The sequence below is a fragment of the Schistocerca serialis genome, chromosome 9 (genome assembly GCF_023864345.2).
Source record: "Schistocerca serialis cubense isolate TAMUIC-IGC-003099 chromosome 9, iqSchSeri2.2, whole genome shotgun sequence".
NCBI lineage: Eukaryota > Metazoa > Arthropoda > Insecta > Orthoptera > Acrididae > Schistocerca > Schistocerca serialis.
In genome coordinates, this window is record NC_064646.1 from 428,933,650 (window position 1) to 428,961,178 (window position 27,529).

At 35.6% G+C, this 27,529-nt stretch overlaps 1 protein-coding gene across 1 annotated transcript in view; it reads right to left on the bottom strand.

Moving 5' to 3' along the window:
• The window catches only part of LOC126418608 (squamous cell carcinoma antigen recognized by T-cells 3), an 85,223-nt gene extending 64,746 nt beyond the window's left edge, over positions 1–20,477 (bottom strand). Inside the window, exons 1-5 of the mRNA XM_050085441.1 lie at positions 20,180–20,477; positions 8,250–8,376; positions 8,071–8,175; positions 7,800–7,984; positions 365–547 (exon numbers count right to left, since the gene is read on the bottom strand). Coding sequence (XP_049941398.1) covers positions 365–547; positions 7,800–7,984; positions 8,071–8,175; positions 8,250–8,376; positions 20,180–20,389 — 810 coding nt within the window. The 5' untranslated portion in view covers positions 20,390–20,477. The remainder of the gene's footprint in view (positions 1–364; positions 548–7,799; positions 7,985–8,070; positions 8,176–8,249; positions 8,377–20,179) is intronic.
• Between the last annotated feature and the right edge of the window lie 7,052 nt (positions 20,478–27,529).

Below are 27,529 nucleotides of genomic sequence, written 5' to 3' on the forward strand. Positions count from 1 at the left end.
TGTTACGGTAGATTATATAAATACATTCAAAAGAGAAATTACAGAAGTCTCAAATCAACCATTTCTGCTGTTCTAAGTTTTTCAAATGAAATGTCTAAGTAAAATATAGTGACTTTTAAAACCTAACACCTCATAATAACAAGGAGAAAAAAACTTGAAAAAATTCTGTGACTTCACCAACAAATTTTAAAAAATGGATCTGACATTGAAGAAAAAAGTATGACAAGGATCATTTTGACCCCTTCTTCCATTATAGTGTCAAGTATAGTAAGTAATACTACTACTGTTACTACTGCAAACAATACAACAACAACAACAACAACAATATAGAGAATGCCATGTTATTGTAAAAAGAGGAACATACCAGCTGTTTCTCGAATTTTTCCAGTCGGTGCATCTCTGATTCTACCTCAGACACATCAAAATCTATTGGAACATTATGTGAATTTGCCCATTCAAAAAACTCTCTATAAGATTTGTCTGTCCCTGCCAAAGGGACAGATAGCAATCGACGCCAAAGTTTTGCTTCCTGTTCTGACTGACCAACCTAGAAATGAAATTAACAATAATTTCTTCATGAGCAATGAACAGTACAGGAGGCTATACTAACGACAAAAATTTTTATAATAATATATCACAAAGCAAGATGCATATAATAGTAACTTCAATCATGTTATCTACATACAATTTGAAACAGAACCCTGTTTCTCTAAAGTCACATTCTACAACTCAAGTAAAATGCAGTAAAGCATATTATTTTCAAGTTATCAATTATGTTATGTACACAGCAAATGAGACAAACTGTCCTTTCTGAAAATCCTCTAAGGTATCAATCACACAGAAAAGTCTGCCTTGCTGATGTCACTGTCAAACATAAATATGTTTTTAAAAGAGTCAATTCTTGCAGCATAGTTTGCTAGCTTAATATGCACATAAGGAAGCAAGGAGAATGAATATTTATCTGGTGCATTACAAGGGGACATTGGTCTACATGAATGAATAGTAATTTTATTATTTGCTGTTACGTATACATAAATTTGTGTTCCACAAATAACATATCAATCAATGGACTCCAAAAATTTAACTGGGCCAGAGACAACAGTGATTGTGTATACGTAAATGTATGTTGTGTGAGTAAAATATCAATCAACAGAGCCCAGAAATTTAACTGATCTAGCGACAAGGATGTAGTAGAGCTTGCACGCAAAACACCAAATATAAACATTCCAAGGTTATCATTATTTTACAATTATATTTCTGTTTTGCAAAAGTGAGACTATTTCAACAAACAATGATATGTTTACTGGTCCACCCTCCCTCCTCTCCACGCAATATGTGGCAAATGTACCTCGTACAATGGCATCTCTGATTTGCACCTTAAGACGAAAAATTTCATTGTAACAGTGTGCACTGCCTACATGAATACCTTGGTAACTTATCATGGATATTCATATACAATTAATATTTAAAATAGAAGTTTTACAAAGATCATAACTTTAATTCACTTAGGTGCACACTTTGTAATTTGGAAAGAAATAACAAGCTGAACTGATACTGAGATAACATACATAGACAGCTTACAGTGTTTACTATCATAATGCAAAATATAAATTTCTTCTTTCACATATTACTATTCTCACAAGTGTCTCCTTTATGGGAATGACCAATGAAGTAAAATAAGGCAGTTTCCAATGTGTAGGTTGTTTTGAGGGATTCAAGTCATTATTGTTTCTGAGAAAGTGTGTAGTACACGCCTACTTACTTCTGCAGTGAAGCTGGTTTATTGCATAAAATGAACGATACTTGCTTATCATACCCAATTAAATTTTTGTTGAAATCCAATCAATTTTTCTGTGTGAATTAGCATTGACTCCTTAACCAGTGACTGATTATTACTCTGCCTGCCAATCTGTTCATGCAATACAGAAGAATTTAGACAGTGCTCCAGTTACATGTTATTGCTTACTAAAAAAAAAACAGATGCTTGGATAATGCCGGAACACACACACGTCGGCTTCTTACTAGGCAGAACCTACCATATCATTGCTAATGTGATGTCATCAGTGAGGCATAGGTAGTAAAGTTCTTATCTCAAAATACTATCAGGAATGTATTTTATACAGGGCGGGTGGTACCTGAAAAAAATTGTTGCAAAAATAACTGGGACTTACTCGTATTATAAAAAAAAATATAATTTGCAAGGTAGTGTTCATGAAAATCAATCACTTTGTTATTTGCATCCAGATATGTATTATATGAAAGAACTCAGGTCAGTCACAAGACAAGTCCTAAAACATAATCATGTTGTGTCAGGTTCATTCATAACTGCACCATTTACATGTTCAAAACTACGAAGAGACAGTATCGCTGGTAGCACTTACTTTGATGACGAGAAATTCCAGTACTGCTAATACGTGAACTTAAAAGAGAGAGGAAAAAACTATTCCCACGTTTGGGAAATGTTAGTTCCTTTGTCGAGGGGAAAAGTGGGATAGGTTTGAGGATGCAGCACACGTGACTCAGATTCAGTGAGGAAGCCACCTGTTGTGAGTAAAAGAGGATGCAAAGTCGTCCTCCCAAATGTGAGTCCAGTGTGGTAACCAACTCAAGTCCAATTTGCTAACCACTGCGCCACTTTGCTCACTGATCTTCTCATATACATTTAAGGAGTTGGCTATTCTGACTACTGTTTCACAGTATACTTATTTCTTCAAGGAATTTGTTGTAATTGATCCATTGCAGTCGAAAAGAAACAATTATGTACATAATTACAATACCAGATGGCAAATGACATTCATTATTCCACATTAATGTTGTCTTTAGAACAGAAAGGGGTGCACATAATTTGTGCTGTGAATGGCAAATGACTCGTTCCGCATATTTTCCTGATGTATCATGCAAAATAATCCAAGGAACAAGAAATAAGTAAATCAAGTGAATTTCCCTTCTGATATCATTTTACAACAAATGTGGTTGGCGATTGCTTAGGCCCATATTAGACTACAAATGTAAAAATCCAGGGCTTAATTACCAGTTGGTCCTAGAATTTTTTTTAACCTAACACATCTTTCACTTCTGACAGTGCTTAGGATATATGAAAAAAAGAATGAAGTTACATCATGATTCAAACTCCTTGTTCAACTGTACCTGAAGTTGTTTTGAGGCTGGAAGAAGTCATGAATATACTTCCTACAAAATGTATCAAGAACAATACAAAGTTCAATCTCAAGAAATAATTAAATATTTAGCCATTGACATCTACCGTGGCTTTAGCTGAAATATCCACATAAATTGTCGAAAAAGCTAATGCAAGGCTTAAATTTAGTGGTAAAATTCTTAAAAAAGAAAAACACACAGATCAACTGTGGAGGAGTCAGCCTGTAAGACACCTCTGTTACATACATGGCTCTTCACCATTTAAGATTAACAGGCTAGATCAACTGTGGAGGAGTCAGCCTGTAAGACACCTCTGTTACATACATGGCTCTTCACCATTTAAGATTAACAGACTACAGATAATCTTAAAATAAGAGCTGCGTGCTTCTGCATGCATTTGTGTAGTCATATTGAGAGTGTTACAGACAGTAAAAACTCAAATTTTGGTTACTAAATGGCAAAGTGGATTAAGAAAAGGACTGATAAAAAATTCAAAAACTATACAAGGTATCCCAGAATGTTTACCCTGATTCTAACAGATATTGTTGTTTACTTATGCCACGGACCTATGCTATCCAGTTTCTCGTGTGTTGACAAACTCATTAAGCTTCCATGACTCCTGAAACTGTTGCTGGGAGCCCGGATATCTCCAATCATGATACAACAAAGGTTCAGCACAACTAAGGGAAACCATCACCAGATGTCAAATTGGTTAAGGCATAGATGCAAATATTTTAAAAGCAGCAGGCAACCTTCATCCACAACAGACACTGTCGAAAACATACGAAATGTGTTGACGCAGTCATCATCCAAAAGAGAGAGACACACAGGTCATCAGCTTCAGGCACTGAAGATCACAGAACTAGTCACAACTGTACATTAAAAAATAAATAAATAAATAAATAAAATAAATTAAAAAATTAAAAAACTCCAGATTTTGCAAAAGCTGATGCCTTGCAAATAATATGTTATTCTATATCAAAGGGATTGAAGATTATTTACAGCAAATAGCGTTTTCAAATGAATCAATATTTCATTTAAGTGGTGTTGTAAATGGATGTAACATGTGTACTTGCGGCAACGGAAAGATTGTGAGGAAGCACACAAGGGATACCTGGAAGATCAGTGTCTGGTGTGCGCTAATGCATGCCAAAGTCATCAGTACATTCTTCTTCCATGTTATTGGTACTGTGTGCTCATAGACATATCAGAATTATGCTATACCCCAGTTCCATATGAAGCAGCCCAATGTAATGTTTCAACTAGATGGAGAACTGTCTCAGTGAACAACATGTAGTTGGGACTCTTTCAATGAAGAAATTCAAAATCAATGGATCAGAAGGGATGGCCCAATCCCACAGCTACATTACCCTACTGGATTTCTTCCTTTGGGGATACGTTAAGACCAAGGTGTATGTTACACCTGTACCAGACAGGTGCACATTTTTTGAATGCAAATCTTTAAAAATGTCAAGCAACAAAATGTATGGCGTAGTACAGAGTACAATTTGGATGTTTGACACGTTGCCAGTTACACTCAAATTGAGTGTATTAAATGACTGAAAACTTTATGATTGTGTGTATGCATGTGTCAAATATGGTGTCTGTGTTGATGTTAATTTCAGAGTTGAGATCACTTAAAATCTAGATAAACACTTTTGAATGCCCTGTATTATTATTACCTATATGTATACATGTTGTAAATACCATGATACTAAAAACAGAAAAGCTAACATATTCTAATATTATACATTGTAAGGATTGGATGTAATGGTTGTGAAGATAATCGCTATCGTGATTTAGCATACAATACACAAATACAAGGAATATTATCCATGCACTGGAGATGATTTACAAGTGATGCACATAGTGGAGAAAGAAAGCAAGCTTGACATATGTGAAGAACTAAAAATATTGATTCACTAAGACAGATTTGATAACAAGCATAATGTACAAACAGGAGAGGAGTAAGACATCCATCAACAGCTTCATGGACCTTTGCTGGATTTAGCAGTAACGTAATACACATGAGCAGTTTGCACAAACAACTATTGGTACGTTATTTCTTCATGTCCCATGTAAAATTTCTGGAATACTGCAGTCAGTATACTTGTTTACAGGACTAGCCAATATACAGGAAAGCAGATGGTTAAGCACGAAGTAGTTGTGCCAAGTGTTACCATTATAGGAAAGTAGCAATTTGGTGAATGGGTGGTAGTATGAAGAACCATAACAGAGTCCGTGTTGCCAATTTTAAAGTAAGAGAAAGGACTTTATGTAGAAATACCTTTGTTTGATTTTATTTCATGTCTATTTTGTACTTTTTTTAAGTGCCTGTGTATGAGACTTTGAATGCAGACAGACACACATGAAGGGAGCTTCACTCTTGAAACAGACAGCTGTAGATAACATTCCTCGCATTTGGGTGTTGTGTAGTAAATAATGATAATGGAAGTTCGTGTATGCATAGTGGTTGTTCTTCCTGCACAACATTCACCAGAAGTGTATGAGGTGAGGATACAAATGCCCTTACTTTACAGAGTGTATCAAATGGAAAATTCACTTTAGTAAAACTGTAAAATTAAAAGGAGAGAGAATGGCTGGCAACTGTTCACCTTGAGAGAGAGAGAGAAAATGTAGAATGGGTGCAACAGGTGGGTTTTCCTCACCCCGGAGTCTGACTGATCTGCCCTCAATCCCAGTCTATCCCTCTTTTCCCCCAGATGAAAGAACTGATTGTTCCAAAGGCCAGCTATAGCTGTTTATTTATCTACTTTTAATGTTTATATTGACTGTACAGGAATTTCACTGCTGAAAGTAAATACTGGCCTGCCACTCTGTCTCTTTATAACTGTACTTTATACACAGATGAACCAAATCATTCTCACCACCGCCTACAATGAGACTGAATGCCACCTGTTATAGTTGTGTGACACAACAAGGAAAGTGCATAACCAGACCAGAGGCAAACAAGGAATCATTCTAGCAATTATAAGGACCACAAATGGGGAAATTCACTGACATGCGATTTTGACAAAAAGTAGTTTTGTTACAGCGGTACCAGGAAAGAGCATTTCAGAAATGGCGAAGCCAATCAACTGCTAGTGTGCTACTGTTGTGAGCATCTATGGAATGAGAATGAAGGATGGTGAAATCACAAGTAGGCAACAAGGTGTCTGACACCAATGTCTTGCCACTGAATGTAGAGGTCAGATGCTTTCCCACTCTATAAATAAAGATAGGTAGCAATCTGATGACAAGAGTATAATGCTGGTGGAGGCATAAGTGTTTTGGAACATGCCTCTCAGCACACACTGTTGAATCAGTTCTGACTGCAGCAGGATTGTATCGTGTATCAATGAAAATGTGTTATGTGCTCAGATGAATGAAGTTTCTTGTTAGTTAAGGTCAACAATTGTGTCCCAACGTGCTGTCACCCAGGTGGGCAGCTGCTCATAATGAGCACTGTACCATGGGCACAACTGTTGAGGGCAGTATTATGCTATGGGAGATGTTGATCTGGGCTTCTGTGGGAGCTGTGGTAGTAATCAGATACATCTGTGAACTATATGACATCTGTGGACTATACGAACATTACTGCAGGGTACCAATACCCCTCCATTCATCTGTGACACTGTCTGGCACCCACAGACTGCCAGCCAGTAATTTACTGGATTTCCATGGCCTGTGCATAGACATCTGGTGCCATGTAACTCTGGAAACCTATTCAACGCTTGCTGAACACAAGCGAGCAGAACAGCTGCTGTATAGTGTTCCAGAGGTGGACCTACACATTATTAAACAGGCAGTCAATGTTTTGGCTCATCAGCATGTATCCTCTGCTGCATACCTTATGATGGGCTGTGGGGCACAAGTGTGGATTGTATTTTACTTTTTTTTGTGCTTTTAACCAATGTTTATGGGTCAGCATTAAGATGTTTTTTATTTAATTATTAATCTACATTTAAAACAATTTTTGAAATTTCAACATTTGGACTTATATATTTTGAAGCATATTTCTCTCTATCAAATGCAACCATGAATAAAACATAAGCTTCAAAGTTTTTATGTAGTTTTCAAATGTGGCAGTACTTCTTACCAACTCAAAAACTGAATTGGTGCTTTCATCTCTACTGTTCCCACTGAAATAATTTGCATCAAATCAAGAAAGGACTAAGTATTCTATTTGTTGTACTAAATGCTTTAAAAAGAGTCCCCAGAACACAGGGGGAAAGAAAACAGAAGGGGATAAATAAAAGAATAGAGCAGCAAAACTGAAAACAAGGCTGACTGCAGCAGCAAATGTATGTTGTATTTCTTCTCTATGGTTTCCATTACATAGGTAACATTCATCTTCCACATGAGAATTTAGTAAAGTTAACATCCATGTTTGGGAAGACTGATGAACTGGAAAAAGCATTTCCAAAGAAATGCAACCAAGAAAAATTAAACAATTCATGTAGTCAAACAGGAACGGGTTAACACAGACAGATATTTTCAATTTAAACACATGGCAACATCAAGGATGAGAAAGAGGAAAATCTCATCAAAAAACTAATACAAAGGCCCCACATACTGACCATTAAGCGATAGTTACACTTATATTCATATTTCTTTCATAAATATTACACATAACATCATACCTCTTTTACAGCTGCTAATTGTTTCTCAAATAACATATATTCCTTCCAGACTTCTGTACCTCTCCTGAAATCATGTCCTGCAATTGCAACAGCTTTCTCACAAACATCACGCACATAATCCTCATTACAGGCAGACCCTACACAACTGCGACTGTATCGGATATACTCTAGCCATATGTCAACAGCTGGAAGAAAATTAGAAATTTGGTATTTTAAATATTATCCTGAGTCAGTAATGTAAAACTGAATTAATAACAAATCAGAAAATTACACATGTAATCCTGCACTGATTTTTCAAATAAATTCAGAGCAGATTTCTTTTCTTCCTCTGACGTAGCAACAGCAGTTTCATCTCTTAACCAAGACAGCCAAAGACCTGGAACATAAAGTGATCACATTACTATATGAAATATAAGCAAAATTGCATTGTTTAAAATAAAATCTACTTACCAGGTGCCAAGGGAAAGTATTTACACATGCGTTCCCTGGCAGCACGCAGTCTGCTAAGATCAGCTAATTTTTGCAACGTAGTTATCAAAGCTACATGTCCACTGTAGTCATATGGATTCACACCAACCTACAGAAAAAACACAAATAGTTTTAGTAGCTTTAGGAAACTTACATATGAAACAGGATTTCATCTACAGCTGCTAGTTAGCTCAGTCTGTTACCAACAGTTTAGGAAATGCACATAATTACGGAGAGTCCTTTGCAATGCACAAGCCAAGGGTCTAAAACATTCATGCAGATTGTCTGACAACATAGACTCAAATTTCACTTCGAGTCTTGAATGACCCAGAAATAACTTTTTCATTGTTGTACATTGCTCTCATTACAGTGCTGACCCCCATGTAGAGTGTCTTTGCTAGTTCTGGATATACATTTTTTTTCTGTGGTTGGATATAGGTCCAAGACACCCATCAACACTTTAAACTAAAGTCTGATTAAAATTACTTGTTAGTTGGCTCTTCGCACCATGGAACTCAGTTTCTCTCATCAAAGCTTTCCTCATCACGCACAAACTGCATGTCTTTGCCACTGCACCACAGCAAAGCATTATCAGCTGGCATGCAGTTTTTTAGTGGTGTCATGTACAAGAATTTCTGTTAAAAGGCACCACTGGCACTCCATTTAACTGCTGCTAGAAAAAAAAATACTTTCTGCCCATGCTGGCAGCTCAATTTCTGTTGTTTGAACTTAAACAGAAGTGCAAATTACAGTTAATGTGGCAACACTGTAGCATTACATGACGAATCTCTAATGATATTTGGTTTTAATCTGAATGTGAAGACAGCAATGATGTGTGTGAAAACAGCCTGTCAATTGCATGATTCACATTTTGTGAAAGTATCTTACTTAACTTCTCGTGTACACTCCACCTGAGGTGGACATGGATAACCAAGTGAGGATTTCTCTCAACAAAAATGGAAAATGGCTTGAAAACTACATTGGTCATTTAACAGATGGATAATTAATATTCTGGTGCTCCCGGTTCTGACACACTCTTGTTTACCTCCTTGTTTTGCAAACTAACTGTTAAATGAATCATTCCAGTATTCACCTTAAATGATTTATGTAAACTGGCTGATTATGTATCACAACTGCCTGCTGCAACATGTTCATCACACACAGACATAAGATGTTGACAAAAGTAGCCATATTTAGCAATAAAATCTCCCATGTGAACATAGCACAGTGCTGTAATGACTCTTTTGATTTGCCAGGAGTTTCTAATGGTGATGGGGATTATCAACACAAAACATTCCCAGTTCAGAAACACACAGACTGATATGTATTACATTTTAGAAGTATCAATTACCTACGCCAAAGGAAGCCACTAATTTATATATAGATATGGACAGGAATACCAAACTATCATTATGTGTAGGATGGGGAAGGTCTAATATTACAAGAAACCAATATGAAATTGATTTAGGACGTGAGAAAGAGAGACATGATATATTCTCCCACACACAAAAGTAGGGCTTGGCGCACAGTTCAATACAGACATCACAATAGTTAACGAACAAGCTGTCAGAAAGAACAGAAGCTGGAGAGGCTTCTCCACAACTGGCTAAAACAATATTTCATTAAACAATTAGTATGAAATTGGTTACTCTTTAAGGTCACATGTATGGAGTTTGACAGAGCACTGAAAGACCTGAGTCGAAACAAGGCCCTGGGAGTAGACAACATTCCATTAGAACTACTGACGGCCTTGGGAGAGCCAGTCCTGACAAAACTCTACCATCTGGTGAGCAAGATGTACGAGACAGGCGAAATACCCTCAGACTTCAAGAAGAATATAATAATTCCAATCCCAAAGAAAGCAGGTGTTGACAGATGTGAAAATTACCGAACTATCAGTTTAATAAGTCACAGCTGCAAAATACTAACGCGAATTGTTTACAGACAAATCGAAAAACTGGTAGAAGCCGACCTCGGGGAAGACCAGTTTGGATTCCGTAGAAATGTTGGTACACATGAGGCAATACTGACCTTACGACTTATCTTAGAAGAAAGATTAAGGAAAGGCAAAACTACGTTTCTAGCATTTGTAGACTTAGAGAAAGCTTTTGACAATGTTGACTGGAATACTCTCTTTCAAATTCTGAAGGTGGCAGGGGTAAAATACAGGGAGCGAAAGGCTATTTACAATCTGTACAAAAACCAGATGGCAGTTATAAGAGTCGAGGCGCATGAAAGGGAAGCAGCGGTTGGGAAGGGAGTGAGACAGGGTTGTAGCCTCTCCCCAATGTTATTCAATCTGTATATTGAGCAAGCAGTAACGGAAACGAAAGAAAAATTCCGAGTAGGTATTAAAATCCAAGGAGAAGAAATAAAAACTTTGAGGTTCGCCGATGACATTGTAATTCTGTCAGAGACAGCAAAGGACTTGGAAGAGCAGTTGAATGGAATGGACAGTGTCTTGAAAGGAGGATACAAGATGAACAACAACAAAAGCAAAACAAGGATAATGGAATGTAGCCAAATTAAGTCGGGTAATGCTGAGAGAATTAGATTAGGAAATGAGGCACTTAAAGTAGTAAAGGAGTTTTGCTATTTGGGGAGCAAAGTAACTGATGATGGTCGAAGTAGAGAGGATGTAAAATGTAGACTGGCAATGGCAAGGAAAGCGTTTCTGAAGAAGAGAAATTTGTTGACGTCGAGTATAGATTTAAGTGTCAGGAAGTCGTTTCTGAAAGTATTTGTATGGAGTGTAGCCATGTATGGAAGTGAAACATCGACAATAAATAGTTTAGACAAGAAGAGAATAGAAGCTTTCGAAATGTGGTGCTACAAAGGAATGCTGAAGATTAGATGGGTAGATCACGTAACTAATGAGGAAGTATTGAATAGGATTGGGGAGAAGAGAAGTTTGTGGCACAACTTGACTAGAAGAAGGGATTGTTTGGTAGGACATATCCTGAGGCATCAAGGGATCACAAATTTAGCATTGGAGGGCAGCGTGGAGAGTAAAAATGGTAGAGGGAGACCAAGAGATGAATACACTAAGCAGATTCAGAAGGATGTAGGTTGCAGTAGGTACTGGGAGATGAAGGAGCTTGCACAGGATAGATTAGCATGGAGAGCTGCATCAAACCAGTCTCAGGACTGAAGACCACAACAACAACAACATATGGTTTTTATGCACTTATTTATCATGATTAAATATTTACTAATGATATTCTCTAAAATACAGATCGTATGTTTGCAACGAGACTGAGAACATGTACCTGGACCCCAGATTGTGTTAAGGATTGGGAAGGAAATCGGCCATGCCCTTCCAGAGGAACCATCCCGGCATCTGCCTGGAGTGATTTAGGGAAATCACGGAAAATCAAAATCTGGATGGCCAGAAGCTAGTCTGAACCACTGTCCTCCCAAATGTGAGTCCAGTGTGCTAACCACTGCACCACTCGCTTGTGCCTGAAGCATACATAATAACCTTATTGGCTGAGAGTAGCCAATCAGAAAAAACATGACGCCTGCAGTGCCTCTGGTGAATAAGATGCAAAACCTTCGAAGCAACAATGTACGTGGCACCTCTCTCAGAATAAGTGTTAACTTGAAAAGCTTGTTGCTGTTGCAGTGCCATTAGTGAAGAGAGATGCAAAATTATGGAACAAAAGATTTATGATTCATTTACAAGTGCAATAATTTTGAGTTTAAACAGATCCTCGTCTGCTGCATGGGCTAATTATATTCCAAACAAAATAGATTTAATATTTTTTGGAATTAACAACATTAGGAGGCAAATTTACACAATTCTAATGGTGTCTTTATTATGTTACATGTATTTTATAGAGGTAATTGGCATCAAAAATGATGTGCTAGTGAAAATGATAATTGCATCGAAACTATTATATGTTTTCATGAGTTATATTTTATATGTTGGAAAATTTATGAATATGATACTTACAAAAATATCACTAATTGTTAAATCTATTGAATTGTAGGTACAGTAGAGTCCTGTTAAACCAAACTAATTAGGCCTGGACCCTGTTTGGATTACCGATTTGTTCGGATTAGCCGGAATTACAGTGACGAGTTTCTAAAATGAAGTATATCAAGCAGATAAGTAGGTAAACCACAGTAACAAATGAGAACAAGTGTGGGAACAATGGCTCACTCTCACTACCTACCCTTGTTGTTGTGCACTGTTGAGACCTTTGTAGTGTCTGAGGTCAGTGCACTGCCAGTTGGCTCGCAATGCGCTTGGTTATGTTAGTTATTGATCACTGGCATGCATAACAGTTGTATCGTTTTCATTCAGAAGTAGTGGTGGACTTATTTTCGTCATGAGTAAATGGAAACATACAACGTTAACTCTCAAAGAAAAACTGAATGCTTTAAAACGGGTAGACAATGATAAGAATGTATCTAAACTGGCAACTGAACTCGGTGTTGGTAAAGCAACCACTTGTGATTGGAAGAAGAACTGAGTGAAGCTTGAACAGTCCTGTGCAACATCTTCGGGAAAAACACTTGAAATTTGGCAGACTTTGAAACAGTCTCTGTATGATAAAGTGGATGAAGCTCTTTTTCTCTGGTTTATGCAGGAAAGAGAAAGGGGAACTTCTCTGAGTGGAGCACTGGTTCAGGAGAAGGCTGTTTACCTGAACCAGTTACTGAATGGTGATGCGTCTTTTAGTGCGAGTACAGGTTGGTTGGACAGATTCAAAAAACGTCATGGAATCCATCAGCTAACAATTCTGGAGAGAAGCTTTCTTCTGACCGTGATGCAGCGAAGGAATACTTGGGTGAGTTTGAAAAAGTGATAAGAGAGGGAAAGTATTCTCCCCAACAGATTTATAACGCTAACGAGACTGGCCTTAATTTTAGGGCATTGCCAACAAAAAGCCTGGCATCAGAAGCAGAAGACCATGCTCCTGGTTTTAAAATGTGCAAAGATCGTGTGACTTTATTAGCGTGCAGAAACACTACTGGTAATCACAAGCTGACTTTAATGCTGTTCGGAAAATCTGCTAGGCCCAGAGCTTTTAAAAATTGCAACGTGAAGTCCCTGCCTGTATATTATCGCAACCAGAAAAAAGCATGGATGGGTGGTAAGCTGTTCAAAGACGGTTTCATGGCCAGTTTGTTCCCTCTGTTCAACAGTTTTCTAAGGAAAATCATTTGTTTTCCTGTGCAATCCTTCTGATTGATAACGCACCATCTCACCCCAGCACTGAGGAATTATGTGATGCAGAAATTGTGGCGAAGTTTTTGTCGCTGAATGTTACAGCACTTCTACAGCTGATGGACCAGGGCGTACAGCAAACATTAAAACTGATTTACAGAAAACAATTTTTAAGTATGCTGATCCATGATGATAGAATTCCTTTAGTGGACCAAATACAAAAGAACCAGTGTGAAGGATGTTGTTTATTGGGCTGCTGAGGCATGCCAGAATATTTCAGAAAATACTCTGAGAAAATTGTGGAGAAAACTGTGGACATCTGTTGAATTTCAGGACAACATAGTTGAAAATCTACTACAACTGATACAGACAATCCCTGGATGTGAAGAAGCTAGTGAAGAAAATGTAGATGAGTGGATGGCAGGGGATGTGGCGTGTGTGGAGAACCTTACTGACGCTGATTTAGTTGCCGCTGTGACTCAAGACCAGGAAAAGTGGACTGCTGTGACAGAAGTGACAATGAGCCTGAAAGCGACGAAGGAGATCTGGTGCCATACAGTGACACAGCAGAAGCCCTTGACCTCGCGCTACGTTATTGGAGCAACAGCCCACTGCTACACGTGCTAATTTGATGTTTATGAGACGATGGCGCAGCTATGCATCATATAAAGACTGTCTTCATTATGCCCAAAAACAATGACTGAGTTTTTGTAATCTTAACAGTAGGGATAAAATGTCCGCTGTATTTTAGTAAGTTTGACAGCTTTTCTTTCATTGTTATGCATTGTTTAAGCCTAATGTTATCTTGCCAATTTTTGTAATACATGTTTATTGTACTGTGTAAATTAAAAATAGTGTGTATGTACAGCAGTTTAATGCACAGTTTTCCATACTTAGACTAACATTTTTCATATTTCAGATTAACTGAACATTCGGATTACCGGGGTTCGGATTAGCAGGACTCTGTTGTATTTAAAATTTTGCAATGTATGGACAAAATAGTCGTTTAAAATTTTGCAACAGATAGATACAAACTATCCTGGGAAAGATTGGAAACAAAGTTTCAAGAACTTAGCTTTAAATGATGAGTCTACGAATATGCTACTACTCTCTAAATATGCTCCTGTAGGAATAAAGAGGAGGACATGAAATTAATTACAGCACTCACAGAGACATTTAAACAGCCATTCCTTTCACATTTGGAACTTTAACAGAATGGAAAGCAGCACTAATAATTGGCACAAGGGGAAGTACCGACTGACATGCACTTCACAGTGGTTTGCACAGTATGGATGTAGATTTATGACCCTGTGGTTATCTCACTGACTGGCAAAGTAGCATGAAACTGTTAACACGGGAGTAAGTGCAAAAACATCTGTCTGTGCAGACAAACTGCTCTGCAGTGTAGGCCAACATCTGGGTTAGGTTGGAGTACAATAGTCTAGTTGTGATTTGACAAATCAACAAACATAATACTGAAAGATCTGGCTGTGGTGACAGATGTCTATAGCATGGTCCCAGGTCTGGGTTATGCTGGAATGTAACAGTCTGGTTGTGAGTTGGCGAAGCCAATGAATGGAACAGTGAAAAATGTGTCTGTGGTGACAGACTGATCTGCAAAAAATTTGTTTACTGGTCTATACCGCAGTTTGTTTAGGCTACACTGAACAGTGACATTTCAGCTGTTACATGTTAAATAATATTTACCCCAGAATGAGATATTCACTCTGCAGCGGAGGGTGCGCTGATATGAAATTTCTTGGCAGATTGTGTGCCAGACTGAGACTCGAACTAGGCACCTTTGCCTTTCGCGAGCAAGTGCTCTAGCAACTGAGCTATCCAAGTGCGACTCACAACCTGTCCTCACAGCTTCAATTCTGCCAGTACTTCATCTCCTACCTTCCACACTTTACAGAAGCTCTTCTGTGAACCTTGCAGAACTAGCACTCCTGGAAGAAAGGATATTGCGGACACATGGCTTAGCCACAGTTTGAGGTATGTTTCCAGAATGAGATATTCACTCCGCAGCAGAGTGTGTGCTGATATGAAACTTCCTGGCAGATTAAAACAGTGTGGCGGATCGAGACTCAAACTCAGGAACTTTGCCTTTCGTGGGCAAGTGCTACCAACTGAGCTATCCAAGCACGACTCACAACCCATCCTCACAGCTTCAATTCTGCCAGTACCTCAGCTCCTACCTTCCAAACTTCACAGAAGCTCTTCTGTGAACCTTGTAGAACTAGCACTCCTGGAAGAAAGGATACTGCGGAGACATGGCTTAGCCACAGTTTGGGGGATGTTTCCAGAATGAGATATACACTCTGCAGCAGAATGTGTGCTGATATGAAACTTCCATGTAATTATAGACCAATATCTTCAACATAGGTTTGGTGCAGAAAGTTGAACATATTCTGTGTCTGAATACAACAAATTTCCTTGAAACAGGAAAGTTTGTGTATACAAGTCAGTTTTGGGAAAATGTACCTCATCCATAAAGGCAATGGCGAACAGAACACTAGTGTGACCCATTCTTGAGTACTGCTTGAGTGTCTACGATCCCAGTCAGGTCAGATTACAGGTACACACCGAAGGAATTCATATGTGGTCTGCTAGATTTGTTACCAGCAGGTTCACTCATCAGACAAGTATTATGGAGATGCTTTGTGAACACAAATGGGAATCCTGGAGGAAAAACTATGTTCTTTGCACAATTCACTATTGAGCAAATTTAGGGAACCAGCATTTGGAGCCAACTGCATAATGATTCTACTGTCACAAACATACATTTCACATACGGACCATGAAGATAAGGAACACAAAATTAGGGCTCATATGGACACTTTTAGACAGTCATTTTTTCCTCACTCTATTTGCGAATGGAACACTCGAGGAAATGATGGTTTTTGGAGTATGTATGTGCATTCAGATTGGAAAAGTTTGGAGAATGTCTTTACCCAGCAATGGATGTCATACGTCAGGTGATGATGTACATACACGATCACAATTACGAGGGCGGGTCAAATATAAATGGGGCTTTATTTTTTATTTAAATTCATTTATTGAAAAACTCAAGGCAATTATAATTTATTTTTCCACATAGTCTCCTGCTTTGGAAATGCATTTGTCCCAGCGTATGGGCAGCTTTCTGATGCCCCCATCATAAAAAGAACTGGGCCGTGTCACCAGCCTGTTGCGCACTAAGTCTTCCACACTCTCGTCATCTTCAAATTATCACCCTCCTACAGCTTCTTTAAGTGGTCAGAATAAATAGAACTCGCAGGGTGATAAGTTGGGGCTGTAAGGAGGATGATCGAGTGCAGTCCAGTGCATTTCCTGTAGCTTCGAGACAGTTGAGCTGCTGTATGGGATCGCACATTCTTGTGAAGGAGGATGACCTGTCGAATCGATTGGTCTCGTCTTTTGCGGTGATATGCAACTCTCGCCTTGTTCAACAGTTCGCATTAGTAAGCAGCATTGTTTGTGCATCGCTCATGCAAAAAATCAATCAGCAAAATGCCTCGCTGATTGAAAAAACAAATGGTTGAAAGAACCTTGCCAAGCTGACAGTCGAGTCTTGGCTTTCACTGGTGCTGCTTCCCCTTTCCTCTGCACCTCCTTACTGGCTTGTTTGAATTCTGGAATGTAGTGGTGAACCCATGTTGCGTCGACGGTGACAATTCGACTCAAAAATGCATCACCTTCTTCCGCCAACCTTGCTTTAAGCCTCTAACAGACCTCCAAATGTCTCAACTTAAGATTTTTGGTCAAAAGTTTATGGACCCAATGGAACACACTTTACAGAACTGCAGGTCATTTGCAATGATTGCTTGACAGCTCCCACAACTGATTCCGACTTTTTGGTGCAATTTCTGATACTCTCACCTGTCGATCATCAGCAATAATGTCTTAATCATACAAATATTTTTGTCTGTAATGCTGGTCCAAGGACGGCAATCGTGTTGCTGATTTTCCACACATTCTTGTCCTTCATTCCTTGAAATTTTTATGTGAGGCAAACACAGGTGTTCTTGATTATGTTTTATTACCAAACTGTGCAGTCAATCTTTGGCAAATTTCCAGTGCTGCAACTCCTTCATGAGCAAGAAATTTGGTAATTATGCTTTGCACAATGGAGGGGTGAACCTGTTGTCAGACATCATGAGCGTTACTGACGAAATTGTGAGAAATAGATAACAGCACAGACTGGTGGTCCCGCCTAAGCGTAGCATAAGCACGGGCCAGTCCTACCAGCTGTTGATGTTCAGGAACAAAAATTTCGTTTATATTTGATCCCTCCTCGTAGTATGGTGGTTTAGCAACAAAGCCCACTTTCATTTGGATGGGTTCGTCAATAAGCATAACAGTACATGAAGGTTTCGAAATATGATTTCATTCCCATTATCCAAACTGACCCTGATTTCAACAAGATGTGGTTAAAAAAAGATGGAGCTTGACCCCATCAAAGCAGGAGAATGTTTGATGTCCTGGATGAGCACTTTGGAGACCACATTCTGGCTCTGGCCACTGGCACAGGCCTCAATTGGTTGCCATATTCTCCAGATCCCAACACATGTGACTCCTTTTTGTAAGGCTATTTAAAATACAAGATGTACAGCAATAACCCCAAAACTATTGCGGAGCTGAAAACAGCTATTCAGGAGGTCATCGACAGCATCGATTTTCTGACACTTCAGTGGGTCACGCAAAATTTAACTTTTTGTCTGTGCCACACCTTCACTAATGTTGACAGGCATATCAAACATGTCAAGTTAAATCCGAATATTTGCAGTGATGTTTATAAGTTGAATAAAGCGTGTGTACGCCATAGTTTGTAACTAATTTGCGTTTTCTTTTCATAGACGCCTAGTGCAATAACTGTCACCCTGTAATAACACAGTGCAATGTTCTAATTTCAGTATTTTATCATGTGATGATACGAGGCCCATTCATTGAAATGTTAAATGACTTCATCATGTTCAAAGTGCCTAACTATACTGTTTGTATATTTGTACAAAGCTTGTTAGTGGATTAAGCACATCTGGAGAAGGAAACTACTTGCCAAAACTTGTAACATCAATATTTTTTTCATATATCCAAGCAATCATGATGTAATTTAATAAATTATTACATGAAATTTTTATAACTTGTTTACAAAGCCTACAAGTACAGGTAAATCACAAAAAACAACAAACAATCAGAAAAACACAAACAAACTGATTGAAGGTTAACACATTGTTGCCAACTATATGCAAACCAACAGCATAACAATTTGCTTGCATCTTCTGTGTATAAAAGGTAACTGTATATCAGAGTATAATACTGTAGTTTGTATAGTGAAAGAAGAATCCAAACAGCTTGCAAGCATGAGGTGCAAAACGCTGGGGTCAGATCTACCTGAAAGCCATAGTCAACTGATAACAATGAGGCACTGCCACAGAAATGTAAACAAAGCTGAATTACTGGACTGGTCATCACAGGAGTGCAAAGCAGCTGCACTAAGGCCATGACAACTGTCAAAATTTGTGTCTCAGTATATGGACTACAATACAAGAGTTATTATCACAACAAGAATAGTATGTGGTGCTTGAGGATTTAAATGAATTACAGAGTTGTCATTTACCAGACAAACTGTAGTGGAGGATCTATGTAAGGAGATGAAACTCAAACCACGATTGAGTGGCAATTAACTGCTCATTGTTGTCATGTTCAGAGACTGTTGATACATTTTATAACTAAAGGCTCAGGATCGAGTAATTTGTGTTGCTCACAATGATATACAAATACGTTTACTGATGCTTGTACCTTAGGCAAATGTCCTTAGACAACCTACATCATTAACAATCACTCTGCAATACAACAACATGATAGGCTAATATAAAGAGCTATATCTACTTTGTTGTAGCTCTCCTGTTTTAATGGAATGAAAAGAGAACCGTACAATTTGTGATTTTCATTTGTTTCTCATTTACTCTGTTCTAGAATGAACAGAGAGACACAGCACTAGATGGTATTATGGCAGAGCCTACGTCAACCCTTTCCATAACAAAAGCCACTGAAATAGGTATTTTCTTGGTGTGAGCAACTAACAGATTCAAAGTAGCTCTAAACGGAAGACCATGTCTTTGATGACATAAATTTTAGAATGATGATAGTGTGTTTGTAGTCGACACAGGCACCATAAATTATTTTTGTACCTTAGCAGTGACAACGCTTAATGGATCATTTGTGTTTGAGTTATGTATTAACTGTTGCATGACATAGGTGTATAATATACATTGCAATAGTCACTGAAAGGTTGTTTATTATTTGGTACAGCTTTAATGAATTTACCTTTGAGTTTTAGTTCTCAGTATCTATAATAAAAATTGTTTAAATATGGAGGGAACTTACACCTGACACTTGTTACACATCAAATCATAAACATATCCTGCATTTTGTGTTAATATTTTCTGGCTTCGCCATCTCACGGGCAGACCATCGTCTTCCAGCCCAACCTATATATCAGGCTACGCTACAGATCAGAATGTGGAAAGTGCATATTACGTAGTTTAACCTCAATACCCATTACATGATATGGCTTTCACCAAAATGATACAGAATCGATGCGTTTGTCTCTTTGGCCCTTGTATCACACTAATTGAATATTAGAGTAAAATGTCAAGCAAATAATTGTTTATTTACCTCTGTTTCAATTACTCAAAGATCAACGTTTATTATTAACTAGAAATAAAAATACCTTTTCTTCTAGCTCCTGTGCTTCCTTTTCCAATTTTGCTTCTTCTTCATCCGAGTTGGACGAGGAATCTGAATCACTGTCGGAATTTTGGTCAAACAACAAATCATTACCACCCTCGACTTCTTCTTCAGCAGTCATTTTATGGGCAGATTCGTCACTGTTTTCGTTAGAGCAAGATAAGTCTCTTAATGCATCATTATCAACTTCCATCGCACTACTTACTCGTCACCATGAATCCCTCCATTATACAAATCATAACAAACACATTAACAACAAAACACAAAGATATAGTCGCGCAGCTAGAAAATTACTTCAAAGATGCTATACAAGACACATTTCCGTCCAAGGCTGTTAGAATTCTAACTTTCTTGTTTCCGCCCTTGATATCATTGGTTTGCGCTAGTGAGGAGTTAGAGATTTTTGAAAAGCAAACTTGGTAATTGAGATGTATTGACTATGGCATTCATCCTGCAAACATTATATAGAGCATATGTTGCCACTCAAAGTTTATTATTAAGATCAGGCACTGTCAGTGCAGCCTCAGTAGGACAGGCTTGAAAATGCACCCCTAAGATTCGAAACTAGTCAACCTATAAATACTGCAACTGTTGACAGCACGATTAATAAACGCTTTAGGAATTTTAAATAAAGTTGTTATTCCCCGTCAACGAAATGTTGAAACTGAGATATTGTTAACTGATTTAGTGGTTACTCCCTCAAGTGTATTTTACCTCAGCACACAACACTTGACATAGCGATCCACATCGTCCTTCTTTTTGCACTGTATCGACCCTGGTGTCAACCAGGCCTACCTCCTAAGAAATTTTGCCTACGCCTGCCCTTATAGCTTCTAATTATGAATCAAACGTTCCTTCTATATCTGACTCAATTTTCTTCGCCTCAGCTTTCACTGTTTGTCCTACACTTGTCTCTACCGAATCTATCTCTGTTTTTGTTGAACAAAAGCTTGAAGATGAAGAAATGGTGCAGGAATGTTCTGAGGCAGAGTTTAATTGGACTCACATCCTCATTTGCAATTTCCCACAAGTTTGCATTTTTCAGAATTCAGGTACAAATAGTTCATTAAATTCATAAACCATTACTCTAATTTTTTTCTGCAACTTGCAATAGTCCATACGTATGTAGTAGACCTAAGATTTATTGCAGACTTAACTAAATTATAGAAAAAATAACATTTTTAATAGGAAAAACTCATTAAATTAAAATGTAAGATGTGACATTTTGTATCCTTGTATTATACATAATAGGTGAAATTAAATAGATCTAGTACCTTAGGAATCAGGTCATGCATATCTGGTAAACATTTGGTCTCCTTCAAATGCATAACATTAAATGGTAGCTCAATTTCAGGAAGAATTTTGGAAAAAAAATTGCATGAATTTCCTTGTAATTCTTTTAATAACCACAAGCAGATTAAAAAATATTCAAAATACTTCTAATTTGTTTAGAAAATGTGCTGCATTACTTTATATCAACAAAAAAACCTGCAAAACATATACATTACAAACTGTGCGCAAAAGAAATAGGTGTTGATTTTTACAAAATATTGAGCCAGAAAAGTACCCTGTATTCTTAATGTGTATATTAGGTTTTTTCGATTGAATAAATTTTTCTAAATTTTTCAAACTATATTCACCAACAGAAAATAGAATCGTTTAATCATTAGTGTATGATTTATAATTTAAAGTTGTAATATTTAGAGTTAAAGAAGATGAAGAAAAATTAAATAGTTAAACTTTTGTAAGTTACTTTTATTCGGACAGTTCACCTTTTTAAAGAATCGATGAATTATCACTCAACTGGAATAATCTATTCATTTCTCTTAACAATAATTATGCAAGTAAATAATAGATCGGGAACCAAAAATACAAATACCTGAAAAACAAATAAAAAATAAGAGTGGTAAACATTATCCAAAGTCGATTTGATCTTTGATAATAAGACCAAGTAGTTACTGAAAAACGACATTAATGACTGATAATTATATTCTAGCACCTGAGTGGATAAATTTGAAAAAAAAATCATTTGTATGTTTATTCTTAAAAATTGGGTGAATCAGTATATCAAGAATTTATAAAAAGATAGGCAAAAATTTTGAATAAAAGTAATGAAAAATTAATACTATTATTGAAAATAATGATGAAATTATTCCATTAGAAGAATGTGAAAATAATTCAGTTGTTGTTTTTCGCGATTTCCTTATTGAAAATCAAAATGTAGTTGAAGACCTAAAAAATTGTTTGTTTTTCTTTAGCTCGAACTGCCTCAAAAATACGTAAACAATTAATTGGCAAAAATCTAATATTTTGAAAAATTTTCAGACAAGATAGCACAAATAAAATTATAATTATCATGACTTTGATGTTTGTGATTTGATATTTAACGATTCTAAAGAAATGTATAGTAAAAGTCGAAATGCAGGTGAATTTGTTTTATTGAAATACATACGACAAAAAAATTAATAATCATAAATACAGAGAAAAGATTAACAATTTTTTAAATGTTAAAAGTTACAAATAAACATTTAATATAAAAGTTTTGAAAATAAAAAAGTTAAATATGAAATGCTGAATATAAAACGATAAATACAAAAACGTTGAACATAAAAAGTTGATCAGAAAACATTAAATATGTACATTCAATGTAAAATAAAAAACAGTATTGTATTATTATTCTTAATGAATGTTTAAATAAACGACCCAGAGGTTATTAAAAAGCTAGACGAAATATAAAGATAAAAGAAGAATTAAAAGAAGAGTTTAAAAATCGAAAAATCAACCAAGAGTAGAACAGGAAAACTCAAAAAAGGAAGATCAACCAGTTACTGATGTAATTAAACAACTTAAAGAAAGAATCGAAGGAATAGGCCAACTGTGTTAAAAGCAAATGGAGAAACTAGAGTAGTTGAAAAACAAATTATTCCTTAAAATCAACGTTATTTTGATAATTTAACAATATTATATCAATAAAAAATCATGTCGTGATATAACAGATTATACATCCAGTGAATAATTAAGGAGAAAAGATTTATACTATAACACTGAAAGAATGGAAAATAGTAATTAATTTGTAGTTATTTCTGTTTATTTTTTTAGGTCTATCATATTTTAATGAAAAGTTAAATAATTTTTTAAATTTAATAACTTTGAATTTTTGAAAATAAGTTAAATGCTAAACTCAGTAACGATTTAGAAAAAAGAAAAAAAAAAACCTCAATCATTTGAATCACAACTTAAAAATTAATTATTTTCGTAATTTGAAGATTTTCAATCAAAAATAAAAGATTTTCAGTGAAAAATTAAAAACTTTCTACCAACAATAATATTCAAAGTTCACGCAGAATACGCAACAAAATCAAATAAGTAAAACATAATTACAATTGTTAAATAAAAACTTCAAATAAGTATAATCATTAGTAGACTAAAAATATGCAATTAAATATATTCAGAAGGGATTAAATGCTATTTTTGAAGTAACTAGACGTAATACTAGTTTCAAAGACAGAACTGTCACTATAAATGATCCAAATAATATAAAAGACGGAGTGATTAATCATATTTTGTTAACAAATGAAGGAATCATGTTACTAAAGCTGAATATATCTCTATTTTAGCGAAGCTGTATATTTATATCGGCAAAAACTAATACTACTAATTAATATACAAGAAAGGAAAACCAAATTGGTTTTGAGAAATATTTCTCAAAAACAGATTTTACTCCATACTTAAATGACATAAGTAATCTTAAAGATTCACGATGTCATATCCAAAACTGAAATTTTCTTTTATGACTGACGCGAACACTGAATGCACAATTCAATGCCGATTATATTATTTTTAGGAAATGTGATCCTTTTTGTAAAAATATAATTGGAGATTAATCAATCAATTATTTTGTCCATTTGATGAGTGTTTTTAAGTAACTTTACGGAGTTACTCCTGACATCCAATCAATAAATCAGTCCACAAGTGCAATTTTCTAACTATAAAGTTAACAGACTCTCTTAAAACTGTTCCAGTTGTTGTAAATTTCATTATATTTGGTAAAATAATTAAATAGTTTTTAATTCTATACAAATGGAAAGTCATAAGCACATCTATTGTCTCAACTGTTAAAAGTTTCCTGAAACACATAATCCTCATACATTAACAACTTAAAATGGAAAACAAAGATTTGAAGGTCTTTGTCAATTTGTAAAACTAAAAAAGGCAAATATGAAAAAACGTTTGTAGGTAATGGGACTATGTATTCATGAACAAATTATTAATATATTACATAACCGAATGAGAAACAGTTCAAAAGGAAAATATGTTTTCTTTGGGAATAAATGAATGATTGTTAGCTGCCTTAGTCACAACAGATTCTGGGAAATTAAAAGGAATTTCAGGAATAAATGAAGGAATAATGTTTATTAACTGACATAAATTTTTTCAAAATTTGATTTTTTTAGATAAAACAGAAAAATAACTGATTCTTAAAATGAAATATTTCGGTAGAGAAAATATGAAAGTTTACAAACAGACAAAGATATATAATTTTAAAGTAGGCAATATCATTATTTAAGGAAAGCTTTAATACTACTAATTATTCAACTTTTAGTGAATTAAAAGCATATGTTGTTGAACGATTTAATAGAACATACTCAGAAAAGGTGAGAATAAAATTAGACTAAAAAGAAATTATTAATGGATTGAACTAGTTCCAAAATTAATAGCAGTAAACATTCGACATCAAAATGAAATCAAACATTTAACAAAGAAAATTAAAATTTTTTGTAGAAAACAGTTTATGCAACAAATTTGTTAGATACTAATGCTAAATAAAGAATTGGTGGCAAAATAAGAATGAGTAAATTTAAAAGAATTTTCGTTAAAGCGTATAAAGCAAATTGCTCAAAAACGTTTGAGTTGAAAAAGTTATTAATTCTAATCCAGTCACACGTAAATTGTAATATATAAATGATGGAGAAACAAAAGAAAATTTATATGAACAAAAGCTATGGAAAACAGATTTTCCAGATGGTTACCTTGTTGAAAAAATATTAAATTTGAAGATATTAAGTATATGTTAAATGGATAAGATTTCACAGTTGACATTATAGTTCAGTGAGTAAGAAAAAAATTGTTTTACATAACTTATGATATATAAATGAGGAGTCTAAAAGCCAGAGGAAAACAAGCAGGAATAAACGTTTCTTATTACATGAAAAAGGTACTTACTGTTTTGAATAACTATATATTTCAAAATTTACATTTTAAGGAATTATATGAACTGTATGAATGACAACTGAAACATATAAGACCAAAGTGGCTGATTTTATCAAAAATGCAAATGCATTCGATGTATCACTGTGGTTTGAAATATCATATTATTATGAAACATCTGGAATTATCATTAGAGATACTTCAAGATAAACTAGAGACGGAATTTCTATCATTTTTGCAAAAACTGTTGGAAACGTTTATTAGACAGTTTCAAGGCAAAGTTTATTAAGTAAAGTTTCAATGGATCAAGTATGACATAAAAAGTTTACAATAGAATTCAAAATAAAATAGATTGGAAGTCAAGAATTTTCTGAATATTTTATTTGAGAATTTCAAGATAAAATTGATTGGTTTAATATTAACAATCATCAAAAATTATCAGAAGATTTTATTAGAGTATTGAAGGACAAATTTGATTGATAAAATTATAACTCACAATAAAAATAAAAATTACCTATAAAATTGTCGTATATAAATGGAGTTAATTTACATATGTTTGGTATTGAAAATAATTTTCATTATGTGTACTGTTTTTATTAAGAAGTTAGTGTAAATTTGGATATCCAAATAAAGTTTAACAAAAATTATTTATTGTCTGAATTAATTGATAATTTTAATTTTGAGTAAGTGGATCAAATGATTTTAATGAATTTTGCTGATTAGATGTATATAAATAAGTTTTGAATGTTACTTAAAATTTAATTATGGGAAAATGGTTTTGAAATTTAGGCTTATTTTCTACGAAACGTTTGATAGATTATTTATTTCATCACATAACTGGTGTCATGAATAATTATTCAAAGTTTAACATAATTTTGACAAGTAATTCTTAAAGTTTTTTTCGTTCGTGGATATAAATTTGGTGCATAAATGATTCTTAAAACTTCTTCACAATTTGGATGTATATTTCTGTGTATTCTTAAAATAGCCAAAGTAGGTCTTATATTTTGATAATTTAATTGAAGAACAACATTCTCTGTCTTTTCTTACTGAAGGTAAAACACCACCAATAACTCAGTTTTTAAAATGCTTCAATAGTTCCTTTTTAGTATTTAAAATTGAGGAATAAAGTCTTTCTTCATTGATGAAAATAGCTGATTTTGATTTCCTTTCAATACCACCAAATTGGTGGTAATAGTATACTCATCATCAAAATGTTTGATGGGTTTGTGGTTTTTTTGTATCCTAAAAGTTTAACCTCATCTTTGGCTTCAAACATGGAGTATTATTTTCATCAATAAATATAAAAACTTGTTTCTTATGTATTTGTTATTTTTTAGATCTAAAAAGGCTGCATTTACATATAATAAAATGTACTGTATTTGGAATTTTTTAAATTGTGAAAATTTATTCTTTATAAATGGAAGGGAGAAATAAAATGATTGGCCCATTGGTACACACAAGAATAATTCACAAAGAAATAAAAATTAGAAATAAGAATATAAAGAATAAGAGTTAAGAAATACACTCCTGGAAATTGAAATAAGAACACCGTGAATTCATTGTCCCAGGAAGGGGAAACTTTATTGACACATTCCTGGGGTCAGATACATCACATGATCACACTGACAGAACCACAGGCACATAGACACAGGCAACAGAGCATGCACAATGTCGGCACTAGTACAGTGTACATCCACCTTTCGCAGCAATGCAGGCTGCTATTCTCCCATGGAGACGATCGTAGAGATGCTGGATGTAGTCCTGTGGAACGGCTTGCCATGCCATTTCCACCTGGCGCCTCAGTTGAACCAGCGTTCGTGCTGGACGTGCAGACCGCGTGAGATGACGCTTCATCCAGTCCCAAACATGCTCAGTGGGGGACAGATCCGAAGATCTTGCTGGCCAGGGTAGTTGACTTACACCTTCTAGAGCACGTTGGGTGGCACAGGATACATGCGGACGTGCATTGTCCTGTTGGAACAGCAAGTTCCCTTGCCGGTCTAGGAATGGTAGAACGATGGGTTCGATGACGGTTTGGATGTACCGTGCACTATTCAGTGTCCCATCGACGATCACCAGTGGTGTACGGCCAGTGTAGGAGATCGCTCCCCACACCATGATG